This window comes from Apium graveolens, chromosome 9 (genome assembly GCF_009905375.1).
Source record: "Apium graveolens cultivar Ventura chromosome 9, ASM990537v1, whole genome shotgun sequence".
In the NCBI taxonomy this organism is placed as follows: Eukaryota; Viridiplantae; Streptophyta; class Magnoliopsida; order Apiales; family Apiaceae; genus Apium; species Apium graveolens.
The window spans coordinates 289,236,739-289,255,754 of record NC_133655.1 but is presented as its reverse complement, the minus strand read 5'-3'; the positions used below and the strand labels follow the sequence as shown (position 1 = coordinate 289,255,754).

Below are 19,016 nucleotides of genomic sequence, written 5' to 3'. Positions count from 1 at the left end.
TTGTAATAGTCATCTTTGTAATAGAATTTTGGATTAATATTTGGATTTTGTATTAGTTTTAGTATTTAGATTTAATAGTTCGAAAGTGCGGGCTGTTACAATTTAGGACCGTTATCACCGGTTTGTAGTGATCGTGGCATGAATTATGGGTTTTGAATTATTGTTGTTTATGTGGTATGTATTGTGTGTATCGAATAAGAATAAGAATATGTATCGAAAGTGTTTGTTTCGAAATCGTGTCGTATAGATTATTATATTTTGTTATATGTGTTCATGTTACTTGGCCTATTAGTTGGATCAATTGGTTTCTTTCTGGGCTATATAGTTCATTACTTACAATTTCAGGTTTCGTCCGATATTCGAGTTGAATAACATTGGAGTTCGGGGACAAAGAACTGGAGTATATTGAGTTTTGGAGTTCCGCTTTTAGCTGCGCGTTTGTAATAGTCACCTTTGTAATAAAATTTCGATTAGTAAGTTGAATTTTATATTAGTTTTGAATTAGAATTAATAGTCCGGAAGTGCGGGCTGTTACAGGTTTTGTAACACCCCAGTTCCACATTAAGCAGATTTGGGACTCCTGTTTAGTTTATAAGACAAAGTACTACTACTACTTGCACCAACAAATCATGATCTTTTGGGGGCCTGTGGTGGGCTTGTCGCAACCCAAGTTGGCTGCATTTGACCCGGGTTGTCACATATGGTATTAGAGCCGACTCTCGAAAACTTGATGCGTCAAGTTGACGGAGGTGGGGACACGAAGGCTGGTGGTATTATTTCACAATGGTAAGAGGTCCGGAGGTGGGGACACGAAGCCAGCCGGTATTATCCCACAATGGCTAGAGAGCTACGATTTTGGTTCTATGGGTTGTCTGTTCTATGGGCTGTCTGTTCGGGCTTGACGAGGACGTCAGGAGTTTAAGTGTGGGAGTTTGTAACACCCCAGTCCCACATTGAGAAGATTTGGGACTTCTATTTAGTTTATAAGACAAAGTACTACTATTACTCCGACAAAATACACATACCTTAGAATTAATTATACATCATAGGCTCATAGCTAACTTTTGCAAAACCCAATATCCTCGACCTAATAATCGTTTATATTGGAATAGGTTAATGTTTCATTTAAATTATATTACCAACAACCCAAATCAAAGCAATACAAAGATATCTATACTATTATGTTAAAAATTAAATAATAAAAATTTAGTTGATAGTCTGTGTGGTCACCGTAATTATAATAATATTATTTAAAATAAAACACTCTCATAAATAGATAAATATTTACAACAGAAATATGATATGCCTAATGGTTTTGTTTTAAAAAAATAATATACAAAATTCACCCTGGTCGGGCTAAACAAAATTATGCTATTGATCTAATCTTAAATAAAAAATAAAAATAAACTACATATAGTTAGTTGGATTTGTAGACTCAAATTAAAAGAAAATAATAAAGATTATTGATCCCACTACAAACATTATATTATTGGACCGGGCACATATAAAATAAATATCTGAAAGGAAATTCGTTTGGGCGATATAATGTCATGAGAAAAAACAAAACAATACATACTATCCATTCCTTCTAAAATAAAATAATATTCACACTGGACTAAAATAAAAATGTATAAATTAATTGTAATTAGATAGATCTCATGGATATAACGGGTATGGGGCTAAAAAATTAATGTATATTACTGATCTACACTAAAATCAATATTAAATTTAAACTAAAGATAACTCTTATATTATTGGTCCGAGATAAAATAAAATTAAAAACTAATTAATTCGTCAATAGATATAGTGTAGTTTTAAATATTGTGATAATTAGGATTCGATCCTAATAGCCAAAATACTAAAATTTGATAGTTGATTTGTATGTATAATGTTTGATTTTATACAATTACGAGTTTTATTTACTATATATATAATATACATACCATTTCAATAATAAAAATGAAAATAGAAATGATTCCTTAGTCGTGTTATAGTGTAGTACTAAAATAAATGAATGTATTCATCCGCGCTAAAAATTACACAATTGATTTATGATAATTACATCATTTAAAATAAAATAATATGTACTTGTTCCGGGTTAACATAAATTTTTTAGCATTGACAAAGTAATGATAATTCGTATATTATTTATCTGAGCTAAAATTTAGCTTTTAATTAAAACATAATTATTATTTGTAAACACATCTATAACCATTAATAAAATTATAAATTTTAATTATACATTATTTTTAAAACTGAAATATCACTAACTTATACATCTATGCGTATATTTATAATTATTATTAAAATAATCCGTGCATCGCACGAATTTTATGCTAGTATCGTTTATAAAGTAAAGATACAAAGGTATACAAAGCATGATTCTAAAGATCCCCAATTTTATTGATTAATTTCCAATTAATTGTTTGAGAGACACGTAACTGATCAGATATATATAATATATAATATAAAATTTTAATAATTATAAATTATATAATATGATAAATATATATTAATTTATAAATTACTACTAAAATAAGAATATTAAATTAAATATAATTTAAAATATAAAATACATCCTGACTTTATCTCCGATTAATCTTTCCGATTAATTACCGATTCCCGTCCTATCTCTTCCATTCTCGATTTTACATACAGAGAACTAAAGTGTGGCCATTACTACTTTCTCTAGTGTGCCAACAAGCCAGTCCATACATATCCAATACCTGCACACTTTACATACCAACGTCAGCATATAAAAATATGCTCTGCCACTAAATTTTGTCTTTCTTGCTGTAATTTAACCCAAAAATCAAACACTTTCTCTAATTTCTTTAACTTGGGTTTATAATATTTTCTTGTTCATCTGAAATACAGGAGAAAAACCCAAGTTTAGAGATGTAAGTATCTATCTATCATGACCCACATTTGTAAATTTGATAAAAATGCAATCTTGAAGTGATTTTGGTTGGTTTTTATGTGTGTGTGTATTGGAGGTGTTTGATAATTTGGTTCCTTGAAATGGGCAGGGATGGTGTGTTGAAACCAATGGATGCTGAACAACTGAGAGAAAATGCACATAAAATGGTAGATTTTATTGCTGATTACTATAAAAAGATTGAAACTTTCCCTGTACTAAGCCAAGTTGAGGTATGCTTTTCTAGTGTTCTTTAAGATTTTAAGTCTAATTGTTTGTGTTTAGCTTTTGCAGTTTTTTCATGTATGTTAAGTTGAATGGGATTAAATTATGATGTAGTGAATCATATTCTAATGATTTGAGTAATTCTTGTGCTGTTGGTAATATTTCTTTGGAGAGTGTTTGTCGACTATGTTAGGGGCATCATAGAGATGGCCTATTGATGCTACTATACAAATCTTATTCGGGTGCATTTAGTTTAGACTTATTTGTTAGTTACAAGAATACTATTTTTTCATGGATGTTATCTGTATGTGCATATTATTGTACAATTTTAAGTAATAGTTAAGATGATCAATCTATGCAGCCTGGGTATTTACGTGACCTACTGCCTCATTCGGCACCTGATCAGCCCGAATCTTTGCAGAATGTTCTTGATGGTGAAGTTTCTCGCTACCATATGAGCATAAAACCTCAAAATGAATTTATGATTTTTTTTTGAAATTTTATATTCTTTGATTTGGAAAAAAATACAAGTTAAATTAGTTTATATTGTAAATGATGTGCCATACTATTTGTATTTTCGTGGCAGATATTCAGGCAAAGATATTACCCGGGGTTACCCACTGGCAAAGCCCAAACTATTTTGCTTATTTCCCATCTAATAGCAGTGTAGCGGGTTTTCTTGGAGAGATGTTGAGTGCTGGTATTAACATGGTAGGGTTTAGTTGGATAACTTCTCCTGCAGCAACAGAACTTGAAATGATTGTTCTAGATTGGCTTGCCAAACTACTCAAGCTTCCTGACTATTTCCTTTCCACAGGTATTTGTTTCATACTTTTAAATGTCATAGATTCCTTTAATTTAAAAAAGTCTTATATTTTTGTGGCATTATACGTTATATTGCAGGTAGGAGAATTAGTGTAATTAATATAATTAGAATTTACAATGTGGGCTTAAGTTGTATAAATAGAGGACATTAGTATTATGACATGCTGTAAGGGAACTATATGGTGAGAATTGGTACCTAGATAACTAATTTAGATTGTACATACTAATAATTGGCTTAGAGGGCGGACAATCTTCTCTTTGAATATGCATCTCTGATCTTTTCTTTGTTTAATGGAAAGTTATATGATCAAATTGTAAGTAATAGTTGATCATGCCCGGGCTTTCCCTTAAGTAGGACATGGTGGTGGAGTGATACAAGGCACTGCAAGCGAAGCTGTTCTAGTTGTACTTCTGGCTGCCCGTGACAAAGTTTTAAGAAGAACTGGAAAAGATGCCCTTGGAAAGCTTGTGGTGTATTGTTCAGATCAAACACATTCCTCTTTACAGAAGGCCTGTCAGGTACATATACACAATTCACAGTGCAGTATTTGATCTCCTCAGTTTTTGAATAATATGCTTTTAGCATATATTAGGGATTTTAATGAGTTGTTTGTGTCATTCAACTTATCTAGGAAATCTGGGACATACATATGACTGCAATGATGATTCTGCAATCATTATGTGTAATATAGATATTTTTGCAAATACTGTAGATTTCACATACCCTTCCTGCAAAATATTCCCAAGATCTCAAATTTGCTTATCAGTATATCAGGAGTTCTGCTTAGCCAGATTTCATTAACCTTAATTAATAATATTTCTTGTGTGCAGATAGCGGGAATATATCCTGAGAACTGTCGGGCGCTGAAAACAGAGTCATGCAATGATTATTCTCTCTCCCCTGAAACACTTGAACAAGCAATCTCGAATGATACCGCCTCTGGGTTGATTCCCTTATTATTATGTGCCACGGTAAGAAATGAATATTTAGTTACAAGAAAAGCAATCCATTTTCAGTTCAAGCTGATAGTTTTAGAAAAAGTGACCAAGTTGTTTAAAACACGACAGAGTTCTGTCAGATGTATTATTTATTAAAAAACTGAAAGTCATCCTATCAACTTCAGGTAACCGGAAATTGTGGTCATGAGTACATTTTATTCTATACTGTTTTGAGTAATGAATAACTGAAGTCACGGTCTTCGTCGTAATCTAAGTTCAACAGTGTTGCTGTACAAAGTCTAAGCATTATATTATACTAAAGAAAATTTGCATGCATGCTCTCGTGCAGGTTGGTACTACTTCATCAACAGCTGTGGATCCTTTACTTGAACTAGGAAAAATTACCAAGGTTAAAATTCATTTAACTCATCAAAAGTATGCTAGATAGTCTTGAAATACTTGGATGCATATCTATTTGGACTTTTAGAATTGTAGTATATTTCCATGAAATACTCATGCATTCCCGAACCAAATGATGTATTTTTTGGACTTTTTTAATGTTAATGATCAGTTCGTCATGGTAATTTTAGTGCTACAGACAAGCAAGTGACGGTAGAGAATGAGTTAAATGATCATAATTTGCTTACCATTCCCTTAAACTCGTCCTGCTCCGTTTTACGTGAGATCAACAATAATATTCATTTTTTCCCATCAAATTAACACCCTGCAAAAGGGGGATGCCTTGCATATCCATATGTTCGTGGACCAGTATTAAGAGCTTTTGTTTATCCCTGTAAGAGGTTAGATCCATATAAGAAGCTACATGGCCTAGGTACTAGATCATGAAACAAAGGTCTCAAGAAAAAGCTGCTATATATGATATATCTACTTTGTTTACCTTTGACTCTAAACATCAAGATTTTGATTTCATATATATATATATTAACAAAGAAACAATCATCCAGTATTTGCAGAACCTTTTGATAGTAGGATGCTTTTAATTCTCTATGTATCCTGTTGACTCCTGCAATACAGAGGTGATTTAAAATATTTGGGTACATGACCTTTCACAGATGAAAGAAATATGGTTGCATGTGGATGCTGCATATGCTGGAAGTGCTTGCATATGTCCAGAGTTCCGCCATTACCTTGATGGAGTTGAAGAAGCCGACTCGTTCAACATGAACGCACATAAATGGTTTTTAACAAACTTTGATTGTTCAGCCTTGTGGGTTAAGGTGTGTAATACTGTTTTGATGCATATTAAAATTTCAATGCTATGTGTGGTACTTCATTTTTCATGCCATGATGGTTTTACTTAGTTAACTTTCTGTTGCTGGTGATCACATTTTTTGCGGTACGCCACAGGCAAACTTTTTTATATCGGTGGTCAATGATGCTTCATAATTTTTTTAGAATCTTCGTATTCGACTATATTAAGACCTGGATGTACAGTAACAGTAACACTCACTTTTATGATTAAATGAGAATCTATCTTTCATGCTAGTTGTATTTATTCTTGAAAGATCTTATATCTCATTTGTGTGTATTGAATTGCTATACTAGTGGAGTAATTCTCTTCACCAGAATGTAGCAAGTTCATACTTTGCAATTCCAATGTTTTTGGTCTTCCATTTTTTGTTCACGAGTATTTTTTTTTGCCAACAGGATCGCAGTGCTCTAATACATTCATTGTCAACAAATCCCGAGTTTCTTAAAAACAAAGTAAGTATAGAACTACACGTAATTGCCATTAATATCTTAGTGACATCACAAAGACAGCATGTAGATTGGTCAGTCATGCTAGAAGTTGCCTTTGGATCTTTGAATAGTATGGGCTACTGATCTCCAGTTCAATTTCCTTGCTTTAGTATTGTGTTGAGTCGGGATACTTGGCTATATCGTCATTAAAAAATGTTGAGTTTTGGGAATGCTTTACACGAAGCAACTAGCTATGTAATTTTACTGTATACATTACATCTAAGCTTAGACCGTCCTGAATATCACTGTAAGTGCTAAAGTCTTGGGTGCAAGAATTATTTTGGGATCAAGCTAGCTATAGTATTTTTATTCTAGTCCATTATGCTATATGTTGTTCATGGGGTTTCTTAGTTGTGCAGAAAAAACCTACTTTTAGTGTATATCCTCAAAAACGTAATAGAGAGGCCCCTCCTGAAGATAGCAGTCTAGTGCTGAGTATAAAACCTTTCCTTCCTTTTTATTCTTCTTTCTAAATTGTCACTATAAAAATCTGATTGTTTCATTAGCTTTGGTATTTTTGGATCGTCATGAGATTGGTGACTTGTAAATCTTACAATTTTACTTTACAATTTAGTCTTTACTAATCACATTGACATGGCAGGCTTCAGAAGAAAATCTGGTTGTGGATTACAAAGATTGGCAAATTCCTCTTGGACGGCGCTTCAGGTTAGCACCATACTCCTGTCTAAATTTCCATTAAAGTTTATCCTTACATTCTACAAACCACACTAAATAATTGTTAGTTCAGGCATGTTAGCATGCAACTGAAATTGATAAGCAATATAGCCTGTTAATAAACAAATAGAAAAAATATTTCATCTCGGTCCTGTATGATCTTGATTCATAGGTCACTGAAATTGTGGACGGTACTACGACTTTATGGCCTGGAAAACCTTCAGTCTTACATCAGAAACCACATACAGCTGGCTGAAAAATTTGAAAGCTTTGTCGCTAAAGATCCAAGATTTGAGGTTAATTGAGCTACCAATTTACGCGAATGAATAAACTAATAAGTCCTTACCCAGCATTTTCAAATACATACATTATTTTCAGGTTGTTGCCCTAGGAAGTTTGCATTAGTCTGTTTCCGTCTTCTACCCCCCTCCCACAAAGATGATGATTGCTCTAACCAACTGAACCATAACCTACTAGATGCTGTCAATGCCACCGGAAAAGCTTTTGTTTCTCACACGGTATGCTTTCTTGTACAGTAAAGATTTTAAGAATGCGAAATTCAAATATTTTGACAATCTGCTGTTGTACTTCGAAACTAAATTAATATATTCAGAATTCCGCTCTTGTACATTAAAACTTGCAAGGATAAAGTTTCAAAATATTCTCTTAACTATGCATTGCAAGTGCAGTTCTAGTTATATAGGAGTATATACTTATACAAACACTTCTATGCAGGCTCTTTCAGGAAGGTACGTAATTCGATTTGCAGTAGGCGCTCCATTACCGAAGAGAGCCATATAATCGAGGCATGGAAGATTTCCAAGATGTTGCCACTGCTTTGCTAAAAAATGGAATCACACAAGAGTAGATTAGAAATTTCAACAATAAAACTCATCTCCCATTGTCTAGACTATGTCACCAATTTATGTGGAAGCTGAAATTTCAGTTTTCCGAACATTATTGATACAGGGCAACTTGTTAAAAACTGAAATAAGTGAAAATAAATCGTGTATTTAGAATAATTTCCTTGCTTAGCAGCATCAAATATGATACATAGCAGTGTACCATGTAATTTCAACAAGAGAATACTGTATATTTATTGCAGGTCTTTGAAGAGTGACAATTTCAAGTTCTATGTCGTTAAAGACATTCTTTTTCTTTTTTATGCTAATTAAGACTTATTCTTTTTGAAACTCAATAAAATTAATAAGTCCAAAATAATAAATTGTTAATCAAACTAGATGTTAATGTTGTATTCGGATTAATCGAGTCATTTCAGTCAAATTATATATTGATAAGTAGCATATTATGAGAACTAGACCTGGCAAAAGCACTTATGAGAAACATTGCTTTCAACTGGAAACGAATGAAGTTAAAATGAGTTGCAGAATAAGACAACTGAGCTCGAGTGTCTTTTGGCTGATGCAAGTAAGAAGGTGGAAGAGCATCAGGCATTGACACAATCGAAACACAGTATATATAGGAGGTTATTTATAAAGCTTTCTAAATTTTAACACTGAAACCCTGCAGGTTTTTGCTTGATTGGTATATATAGATTATTTATCATCCAAGGTGGATTGGGGGGAGTCAATTATCGAGCCCTGAATGACCTCTTCCATCTGTCACAGAGCAGGACGTATGATGTTAGTGTCCAAATGGTGTAAATTTTCAATGAACAAGTGCGTGGTTTGTTAACCGGAACGATCAACAAAAAAAATATCCTTGACCAATGCATTTTGAATTAGCAATAGTTCTGGTTTACTCATTCCTTCCACAATTTCTATTTTTTTTTGTTTTTTTTAGCATCATATAGTCCTAGAAGTGAAATCTCAGTTTCTTTAACTTACAACACCCTGGGAAATCAACTTCGGATGTCCTGGAACTTCGGAGCAGTCTGCTGGATTTAGTTTGTGCATTGCTTGGTGTGCTCAAGTGATCATAAAATGAAGCCTCTGCATGTCTTTTGGATTGCTTAATTCCTCTCTGACTCTTACCCACAAAGAGTTCGTATATCACCTAATTGTGAATGCCAACTTTATCAGTTCATGTTTAGTTAAGGAAATTATGATTTTAATAAGGCTGCAGAAGCTAATAATTGATGTAACTATGGATATGTGTTCGCGCTAACTGTGCTTACTGATTCATTTTCATAGGGTTTCAATTATTAAGCTTGTGCCCTTGTTGTTGGTGTTTATAGGCTATACCGAAAGTAGGTCTTTTTATTGTAAAGACTAAAATAGATCCTCCAGCTCCCTAGGTTTTAATTTCTTGGTGCCCTTGACTTGAACTTACTCATAAAACTTGAATAGTTGGAAGCATTAGTACTTTAATTTGATTTTTTTTGGTTTATTTATTAAATAACATAATAACCCGTGCCTCGCACGGGTCATTTTCTAGAATTGTTTTATGCATCATGCAATTGTTGTATTGTAATGTTCTTAATTGTTTTCTTATTTGTAAATGTTGTACAATGTCTAACGTATATCAAATACAAGTTGATTGTTTATCAATATGTTTTATTTTCATAAAAGACAATACCAAATTACACATCGTTTCAAATATAACTCATTAAGCTATATATATATATTCTTAGTCGGTTGTACGTTTAAAATGAAACGATTATACTTAATCTGTAGAATGCCGTTAGTATGTTTACAATAAAAAATTAAAAAATAACATATATGTTGAATATAGAGTTAACCAAAATTTTTTGAATTTTATTTAAATAAACTATATGTAATGGTCTCTATTATTACTGAGTTCTACTACTAACTTACACTTAACTTACTCCAATTTAAAAAGATAAAAATGCATAATTGAAGTCGGGATGACTTGCAATCATAATATACAATAATGTAAAATTTAAACTATTGTTAATATAAAAGTTGATTTTAATGAAAAAGGTTAGTTTTTTGAAATTTAACGTATATATGCATGAAAAATGTTAGTTTTTTATTTACACTATACGGTTACCAAAGTAACATTAAGTTATATGTAATTGTCGTATGTTACATTTCTTATGAAATTACGATGATTTCAATTATTCATATGCTAAATATCTGATTTATGTACATGTATAATCACTATTAACATCTAGTGAGACAAATGATTACTTAAATAACATGCATTTATAATTATTCAAAAATTAAAATTATGTAATAAATAAATTGCAATAATTTATATAAGGTATTCATATTATTACTAACAAACAATCTATATCTAGTTTTTAAGTAACTGAGTATCAATCATGGTTGTAACATAAAGATAAATTATATATTATAAAGACTTATCATTGATGATATTCATGATTTTTTTTTCAAGGATTCGAAGGAAAAATTATAATTATATCGTTATTTAAACCGTTTTTAAGTTTTTTTCATTACTACTCTAATATTTCTTCATATAATAATTTGATAATATTGTTTACTATTCTCCTAAAATAATATTTTTCAATTTGATAAAGTTTTATAAATATCAATTGAATTGATTAATTCATTCGAATTATTGAACAATATATTTTTTTAAATAGTATAAAATGCATTGAATCAAATGTTATAATATAGTATAGATATAACTTTTATTATCTAGAAGAATTCTTTTAAAAAAACTAGTTTTTTTTAAGTGAAAAATGAAAATAAATCGATTTTATATATCATCGTAATTTTAAAAAACTCGTGAGATCTCATATCAAATTCGAATATTTTTAAAATCGGGACAAGTCCCAAAAATAATAATGCGCTACCAGTGAATTTAGTAATTTTAATATAAATAATCAATTGACTTGATCTTATAAACAACTAAAACACATTAATTTATATTAACATAATATATTAAAATTTTTCACATATTGGTAAGATATTCTCGCCAAACTTGTAATTTAAATTTACGAAAGGTAGAATGTGACGATGTTTTTCGGCCGGGTCATGTAGTCAAATTTCGAATATTTTTTGAAAACTGGGCCAAGTTCTGATTTCAAATTCGAAATAAAATAAATGCTTTGACTCATTATAATTCGAACTCATCTAAATATGTAATACGATTATAGATTATTTATATATAAGCGATTCTATTTTCTATATTTCTGTAAAAGTTATATATGTACATTTTAATTACTTTTTATAATAATAAAATATGTTAAAATATATGAGATACATTTTCAAACTAAAAAAAGATTAATAAATAAGATAATAATTCATTTATGTACTATGTCTAATTTTATATCCGGAATTTAATTCTTTAAAATTAACCATACAAATATTCAAGTAACTATCTTTTTTTTTGCGGAATTAAAGTAACTATCTTTAAAGTTAAATAAATTTCATTTAGCACACTTACATTTTATGTGTACGATAAAAAACACATGTGATTATTATGGTGTAGTGGTATGAGATTGTATAGGTGAATGAAATATCTCGAGTTCAATTCCCACAAAACACATCTTTATATAAAATTAAAACAGGGGTAGTTTTAGTCTTTTCAATGAGACTTTTTAATCTCCCCTTATTTCCGGATGGGTGAAAAACAAGTGAAGAATAAGTAAAGTAATTTTATTTTTGCTCATAAATGGAGATTAATGTAAATTTGACATACTTTCACTTTAAAAATGGGATGGAAGTACTTTACTTTGTAATCACTTCCTTCATTCTCTTTTAAAAACTTGCGAGAAAAGACTAAGTAAGCCCCTTTTATATTTTTTAGTAAGGGTGTAAATAAATGAGGTAATTCATCATTTCTAAATCGAGTATTTTTTCGCTCGATTGAGAAATAGTAAAATTGTCATTCTCACAGTTACAATGATCAACGTTTTTTTTTATAATCGATATTAGTTAAAATTAATACAATTGTTGAAATTAATTCAATATTGTATTTTAATTTTTTTGTTTAACTTTCTAATTTCTTTCTAATTTATCTGAATTTCTCTCAATTAATCTATTAGAATAAATGTACCATATATATGTCGCCGCTTTCAATCCAACCGACAAAAGCCCGAAATTTTTCATCCGAATTTATATGCAAGTTTGAGTAATAGCCATAAATCCTATTGTATTTCTTGAGAGCTATTAACTTCCCGTTATAAATAAATGATCTTATCATACATCCGTTGTAGTATTGAAATTGTATAAAAATGTAAACAACCATAGACGTCAATAATAATGGAAACAACAACCCTAAAAGCCTTTTTTATATCTGGTTGTATCAAATCCGGCTCTACAATCTAGTTTAATTTTGTAGTCCAAGTAATCCCGTTCCATGGCATATGTGGAATAGTAGTAAATATTGAAACAAAAATATGTGCAAACAATTGACATAACTCTGTCTCTCCAAAACATAAATCTTTGTAGTCTTCAGAATTATTCATGGACATCACCATAAAAATGATTAAAACATTACGGCTCCCACATAAATTAAAAATAGCATAATAACCAGTGCAAGGCACGGGTTATTTTTTAGAATTTTTTTGTACACCATATAATTATATTAGTAAAATTCTTGATCGTTTTCTTTTTGATAAATATTTTATAACGTCTAAAACATATCAAATGCAATTTGAGTATCTATCAATGTGTATGATTTTCATGTAAAACATTAATAACATTTTAATATATCTCATTAATCATAATACATATTTTCTTGTTTATGTCGTGTAATTTGTAAATACAAGCAAGGCAAGTAGTCACTGTACGTGTAAAAGGAAAAGATTGAAGTTCATCCATCAAATGTTGTCAATATGTTTATAAAAAGAAACTAAAAATTAACATATATGTATATTGTAGAGTCGAGTAAATTTTCTAAGTTTTTGGTTAAATAAACCTAGAGTAATGAGATATTTTATTACTAATTTATAATTACCTTGCTTAATTTAAAAGGATTTGTAATGCATAATTAAAGTGGTTAAGACCTACAATCGTAATATTCAACAAAATAGAATTTACACTACAATTAATATAAGTTTATTTTTTAAGAAAATTTTTATTTTTTTGATTCAACGTTTATATTGATTTAATATCATTGTTAATGTCTTAATTCATTAATTAAAGTTGATCGCGTCTTGTACTTATCTTTTAATACTCTCTATTATACAAAGTTAATTTTATAAGATATCATATAATTTTCAATTCATAAATTAAAATTGACACAATCTATTTAGTTTTTAACACATTAAAAAAAACTTAAATTTAATTGATCATTCTTATTTTCAGAACTCAAAAGACTTTTGTTATTTTCTTCTAGTATATATATTAATAACTCTAAAATACACCATCAAAGTTGAATCTTTTAGTATTGGTAAAGATAAAGTTACATGTGTGTGTATGTATGTAAATTATTATTTAATATATTTTCGAGTAAATTATATTGGTCTCGTTTATTTATATGCTAGATATCATGGTCATGTACATATATCTAATTGTTATTTATTAAATTACTCAAATAACATGTATATATGATTATTCAAAAATTATAATTATGTAATAAATAAATTACAATTATAATACATCGTAGTCGTAGTAGCACTAACAATCAAACAATATCTATTTTTACTTAACAGAGCATCAGTCATGGATGTGACATAAAAATAATTCATATATCGTAAAGACTAACTATTTTTTTTTCAAGAATCTGAAGATAAATTTTTACTAATATCATCATTCAAATCATTTTGAAGTTTCTTTCATTTATGATTCTAATATTTCTTTTTATAGTAACTTGATAACATTGTATATTATTTTTCTAAAATTAAATATTTTCAATTTAATGAACTTTTTTAAATATTAGGTGAACTTGTTAATCCTTTCAAAATATAGACTAATATTAATTTTTTTTATTTAGATAGCATAACATGGATTAAATCAAATAGTACAATACATTATAGTTTTAACCTTTTTTTAAATAATTCAAAATAGTTGTACAATATTTTCCAACACTAAATATTTTTTTGTAAATTTATTATTGCTAATTTTAAATATATTTTTTTCAAAATATTGAATTATATAAATTTTCAAGTTTCTTATATAAATATGAGTTAAGTTCTATTGAGTTCTTATTTTTAATTGAGTACGAGAGTCCATATATATTTTGTAAAACGTATTATAATGTGAATCATGTTCTACAAGTATCACTATTTTAATAAATATCTTGCAAAATACGTAAATATTCAAAACATTATCTACTATGAGAATTTTCAGATCGTTCAAAGCTGTTTCCACCAATCCTACTTCTCCCGGATTGTGTCTTTTTAGCTTTGTATATAGCTAATGATTACCAACGGGCCATTGGTATTTTCAGACACGGTGATACACAGTGGACTACTACTCAATCTACTAGAGGTTGGTTTGGTTTTCCATGTACTGATGATGTTGTGTTTATTCGTGGAGTTTTCTATTTTCTATTCAAGGGTGGACGACTTGGATCATATGACATTGCTACCGGGGGAACTAATGAGAATTGAAGTTCCAAATTACGACTCTTTAAAATGGTAATTGACTCAAAAGGTGGATTTAGGGAGATAGGAAAACCAGCTTCTGGACTATGAACTTACCTGCGTCTGCATCCTGGTTCCTAAAACAGATTTTCAATACTAGACAATTTTCCATACAAGATGGCACTGTGTTTTGTAAATAGTTTCATCATAATGATGAGGAGCCTTTTGAGCTAAAAGTGATCCAACACTTGTTCTCTAAAGACACCAGTGATTAAAGTTTTCAGCAATTTAATGTATTGCTATGAAAACAGAAATGTTCAAAATGCATGTAAGCATGTAAGCTGACTTCGGAAATTTGTAAACAAAGTGGAAACATGAAATCTTTGATTATCAAAGATTTCAAATTGTGTCTTGTGTGTTTATATTTGATTATCAAAATTTGGGCTAAGTGATGATATGTTTGAAAGTATTATGTGTTCTAGCGTACATTTATTGTATATATGTGATGTTTAGATGATAATTTGAGATCTTTGATTTGTGCCATTATTTGTGAAAATATCGAATAAAAACTTAGGACCGTAGTCACCGGATTGTAGTGGCAGTTTTCTGAAAATTTATGTAATATCCCGTAATTTTTAGAATTCGATTAATAATAGAATAATAGAAAGAAAAATATTAAAATTAGATAAGGACAAAGATTTAAAATTAAATTAGACTAATGGGCCTAAAATTTGGATCAGACTTGAATAAGGATAACTTGTAGGTTAAGATATAGGGTTTTGTTTCGTTATAAATACACCCTATTCATGTTCTTCGTTTTTATTCATAAAATTTGTAGGGCTCTTCTCAGTATAAATCAACATTCTTATAAAATTTGTTGAAAAATTCATCGTAAGTCGGAATTCAGTGATCCTGGACTTTTATAGGAAAGTTCTTTTCGTTCTCTACAACTTTCATGGTTTTATGTTTTTCAAGATAACATTGTTTAGAGGGTCAAAAAGGCTAAACTCATATCTGGTCAGGTTTTGAGGTAAGTTTTCGATCGATCTTACTAGTGTTTTCAAAATTTTGTGTTATGCGTTTATATTTGATTATCAAAACATGATCGAGAGATGATATATTTGAAAGTATTATGTGTTAGAGTATATGTATCGTTGTGCATGCGTGGTGTGTCTCGATGATAATTTAAGATCTTTGATTTGTGTCATGATTTGTGAAAATATCGAATAAGAACTTAGGACCGCAGTCACCGGATTGTAGTAACAGTTTTTTGAAAATTTAGGACCGTTATCACCAGGTTGTAGTAGTCGTGGCATGAGTTATTGATTTTGAATTATTGTTGTTTATGTGTTATGTGTATTGTGTGTATCGAATAAGAATATGTATCGAAAGTGTTTGTTTCGTATGTCGTATATCATATCGTATAAATTATCGTATTTTGTTATATGTGTTTATATTACTTGGCCAACTAGTTGGATCGATTGTTTTCTTGCTGGGCTGTATAGTTCACCCCTTACAATTTCAGGTTTCGTCGATTTTAAGTTGGATAGCATTGGAGTTCGAGGACTTAGGATTGAATTGGATTGACTTTTGGATTTTCGTTAGCTGCGCTTTTGTAATAGTCATCTTTGTAATAGAATTTTGGATTAATATTTGGATTTTGTATTAGTTTTAGTATTTAGATTTAATAGTTCGAAAGTGCGGGCTGTTACAATTTAGGACCGTTATCACCGGTTTGTAGTGATCGTGGCATGAATTATGGGTTTTGAATTATTGTTGTTTATGTGGTATGTATTGTGTGTATCGAATAAGAATAAGAATATGTATCGAAAGTGTTTGTTTCGAAATCGTGTCGTATAGATTATTATATTTTGTTATATGTGTTCATGTTACTTGGCCTATTAGTTGGATCAATTGGTTTCTTTCTGGGCTATATAGTTCATTACTTACAATTTCAGGTTTCGTCCGATATTCGAGTTGAATAACATTGGAGTTCGGGGACAAAGAACTGGAGTATATTGAGTTTTGGAGTTCCGCTTTTAGCTGCGCGTTTGTAATAGTCACCTTTGTAATAAAATTTCGATTAGTAAGTTGAATTTTATATTAGTTTTGAATTAGAATTAATAGTCCGGAAGTGCGGGCTGTTACAGGTTTTGTAACACCCCAGTTCCACATTAAGCAGATTTGGGACTCCTGTTTAGTTTATAAGACAAAGTACTACTACTACTTGCACCAACAAATCATGATCTTTTGGGGGCCTGTGGTGGGCTTGTCGCAACCCAAGTTGGCTGCATTTGACCCGGGTTGTCACATATGGTATTAGAGCCGACTCTCGAAAACTTGATGCGTCAAGTTGACGGAGGTGGGGACACGAAGGCTGGTGGTATTATTTCACAATGGTAAGAGGTCCGGAGGTGGGGACACGAAGCCAGCCGGTATTATCCCACAATGGCTAGAGAGCTACGATTTTGGTTCTATGGGTTGTCTGTTCTATGGGCTGTCTGTTCGGGCTTGACGAGGACGTCAGGAGTTTAAGTGTGGGAGTTTGTAACACCCCAGTCCCACATTGAGAAGATTTGGGACTTCTATTTAGTTTATAAGACAAAGTACTACTATTACTCCGACAAAATACACATACCTTAGAATTAATTATACATCATAGGCTCATAGCTAACTTTTGCAAAACCCAATATCCTCGACCTAATAATCGTTTATATTGGAATAGGTTAATGTTTCATTTAAATTATATTACCAACAACCCAAATCAAAGCAATACAAAGATATCTATACTATTATGTTAAAAATTAAATAATAAAAATTTAGTTGATAGTCTGTGTGGTCACCGTAATTATAATAATATTATTTAAAATAAAACACTCTCATAAATAGATAAATATTTACAACAGAAATATGATATGCCTAATGGTTTTGTTTTAAAAAAATAATATACAAAATTCACCCTGGTCGGGCTAAACAAAATTATGCTATTGATCTAATCTTAAATAAAAAATAAAAATAAACTACATATAGTTAGTTGGATTTGTAGACTCAAATTAAAAGAAAATAATAAAGATTATTGATCCCACTACAAACATTATATTATTGGACCGGGCACATATAAAATAAATATCTGAAAGGAAATTCGTTTGGGCGATATAATGTCATGAGAAAAAACAAAACAATACATACTATCCATTCCTTCTAAAATAAAATAATATTCACACTGGACTAAAATAAAAATGTATAAATTAATTGTAATTAGATAGATCTCATGGATATAACGGGTATGGGGCTAAAAAATTAATGTATATTACTGATCTACACTAAAATCAATATTAAATTTAAACTAAAGATAACTCTTATATTATTGGTCCGAGATAAAATAAAATTAAAAACTAATTAATTCGTCAATAGATATAGTGTAGTTTTAAATATTGTGATAATTAGGATTCGATCCTAATAGCCAAAATACTAAAATTTGATAGTTGATTTGTATGTATAATGTTTGATTTTATACAATTACGAGTTTTATTTACTATATATATAATATACATACCATTTCAATAATAAAAATGAAAATAGAAATGATTCCTTAGTCGTGTTATAGTGTAGTACTAAAATAAATGAATGTATTCATCCGCGCTAAAAATTACACAATTGATTTATGATAATTACATCATTTAAAATAAAATAATATGTACTTGTTCCGGGTTAACATAAATTTTTTAGCATTGACAAAGTAATGATAATTCGTATATTATTTATCTGAGCTAAAATTTAGCTTTTAATTAAAACATAATTATTATTTGTAAACACATCTATAACCATTAATAAAATTATAAATTTTAATTATACATTATTTTTAAAACTGAAATATCACTAACTTATACATCTATGCGTATATTTATAATTATTATTAAAATAATCCGTGCATCGCACGAATTTTATGCTAGTATCGTTTATAAAGTAAAGATACAAAGGTATACAAAGCATGATTCTAAAGATCCCCAATTTTATTGATTAATTTCCAATTAATTGTTTGAGAGACACGTAACTGATCAGATATATATAATATATAATATAAAATTTTAATAATTATAAATTATATAATATGATAAATATATATTAATTTATAAATTACTACTAAAATAAGAATATTAAATTAAATATAATTTAAAATATAAAATACATCCTGACTTTATCTCCGATTAATCTTTCCGATTAATTACCGATTCCCGTCCTATCTCTTCCATT

The 19,016-nt window shown here is 29.8% G+C and overlaps 1 protein-coding gene across 2 annotated transcripts; it reads left to right on the top strand.

The window, feature by feature from the left end:
- The first annotated feature begins 2,636 nt into the window (after positions 1 to 2,636).
- On the top strand, positions 2,637 to 7,668 carry LOC141687186 (tyrosine decarboxylase 2-like). Of its 2 annotated transcripts, XM_074492377.1 has the most exons (11): positions 2,637 to 2,900; positions 3,030 to 3,150; positions 3,504 to 3,576; positions 3,729 to 3,959; positions 4,323 to 4,486; positions 4,799 to 4,939; positions 5,256 to 5,315; positions 5,980 to 6,144; positions 6,575 to 6,631; positions 7,269 to 7,333; positions 7,515 to 7,668. In XM_074492377.1, coding segments are annotated over exons 1-11 (1,212 nt in total). In that variant the 5' UTR covers positions 2,637 to 2,898; the 3' UTR covers positions 7,648 to 7,668. The 2 variants fall into 2 exon arrangements, with proteins under 2 accessions (XP_074348478.1, XP_074348477.1); XM_074492376.1 differs by lacking the exon at positions 2,637 to 2,900 and having other exon boundaries at positions 3,022 to 3,150.
- Positions 7,669 to 19,016: the final 11,348 nt, after the last annotated feature.

Coding starts and splice junctions, on each gene's coding strand:
- LOC141687186 (XM_074492376.1), top strand. CDS start 3,022: ATGGGCAGGGATGGTGTGTTGAAACCAATGGATGCTGAACAACTGAGA. Junction 3,151..3,503: donor CTGTACTAAGCCAAGTTGAG/GTATGCTTTTCT, acceptor CAATCTATGCAG/CCTGGGTATTTACGTGACCT. Junction 3,960..4,322: donor TGACTATTTCCTTTCCACAG/GTATTTGTTTCA, acceptor TCCCTTAAGTAG/GACATGGTGGTGGAGTGATA.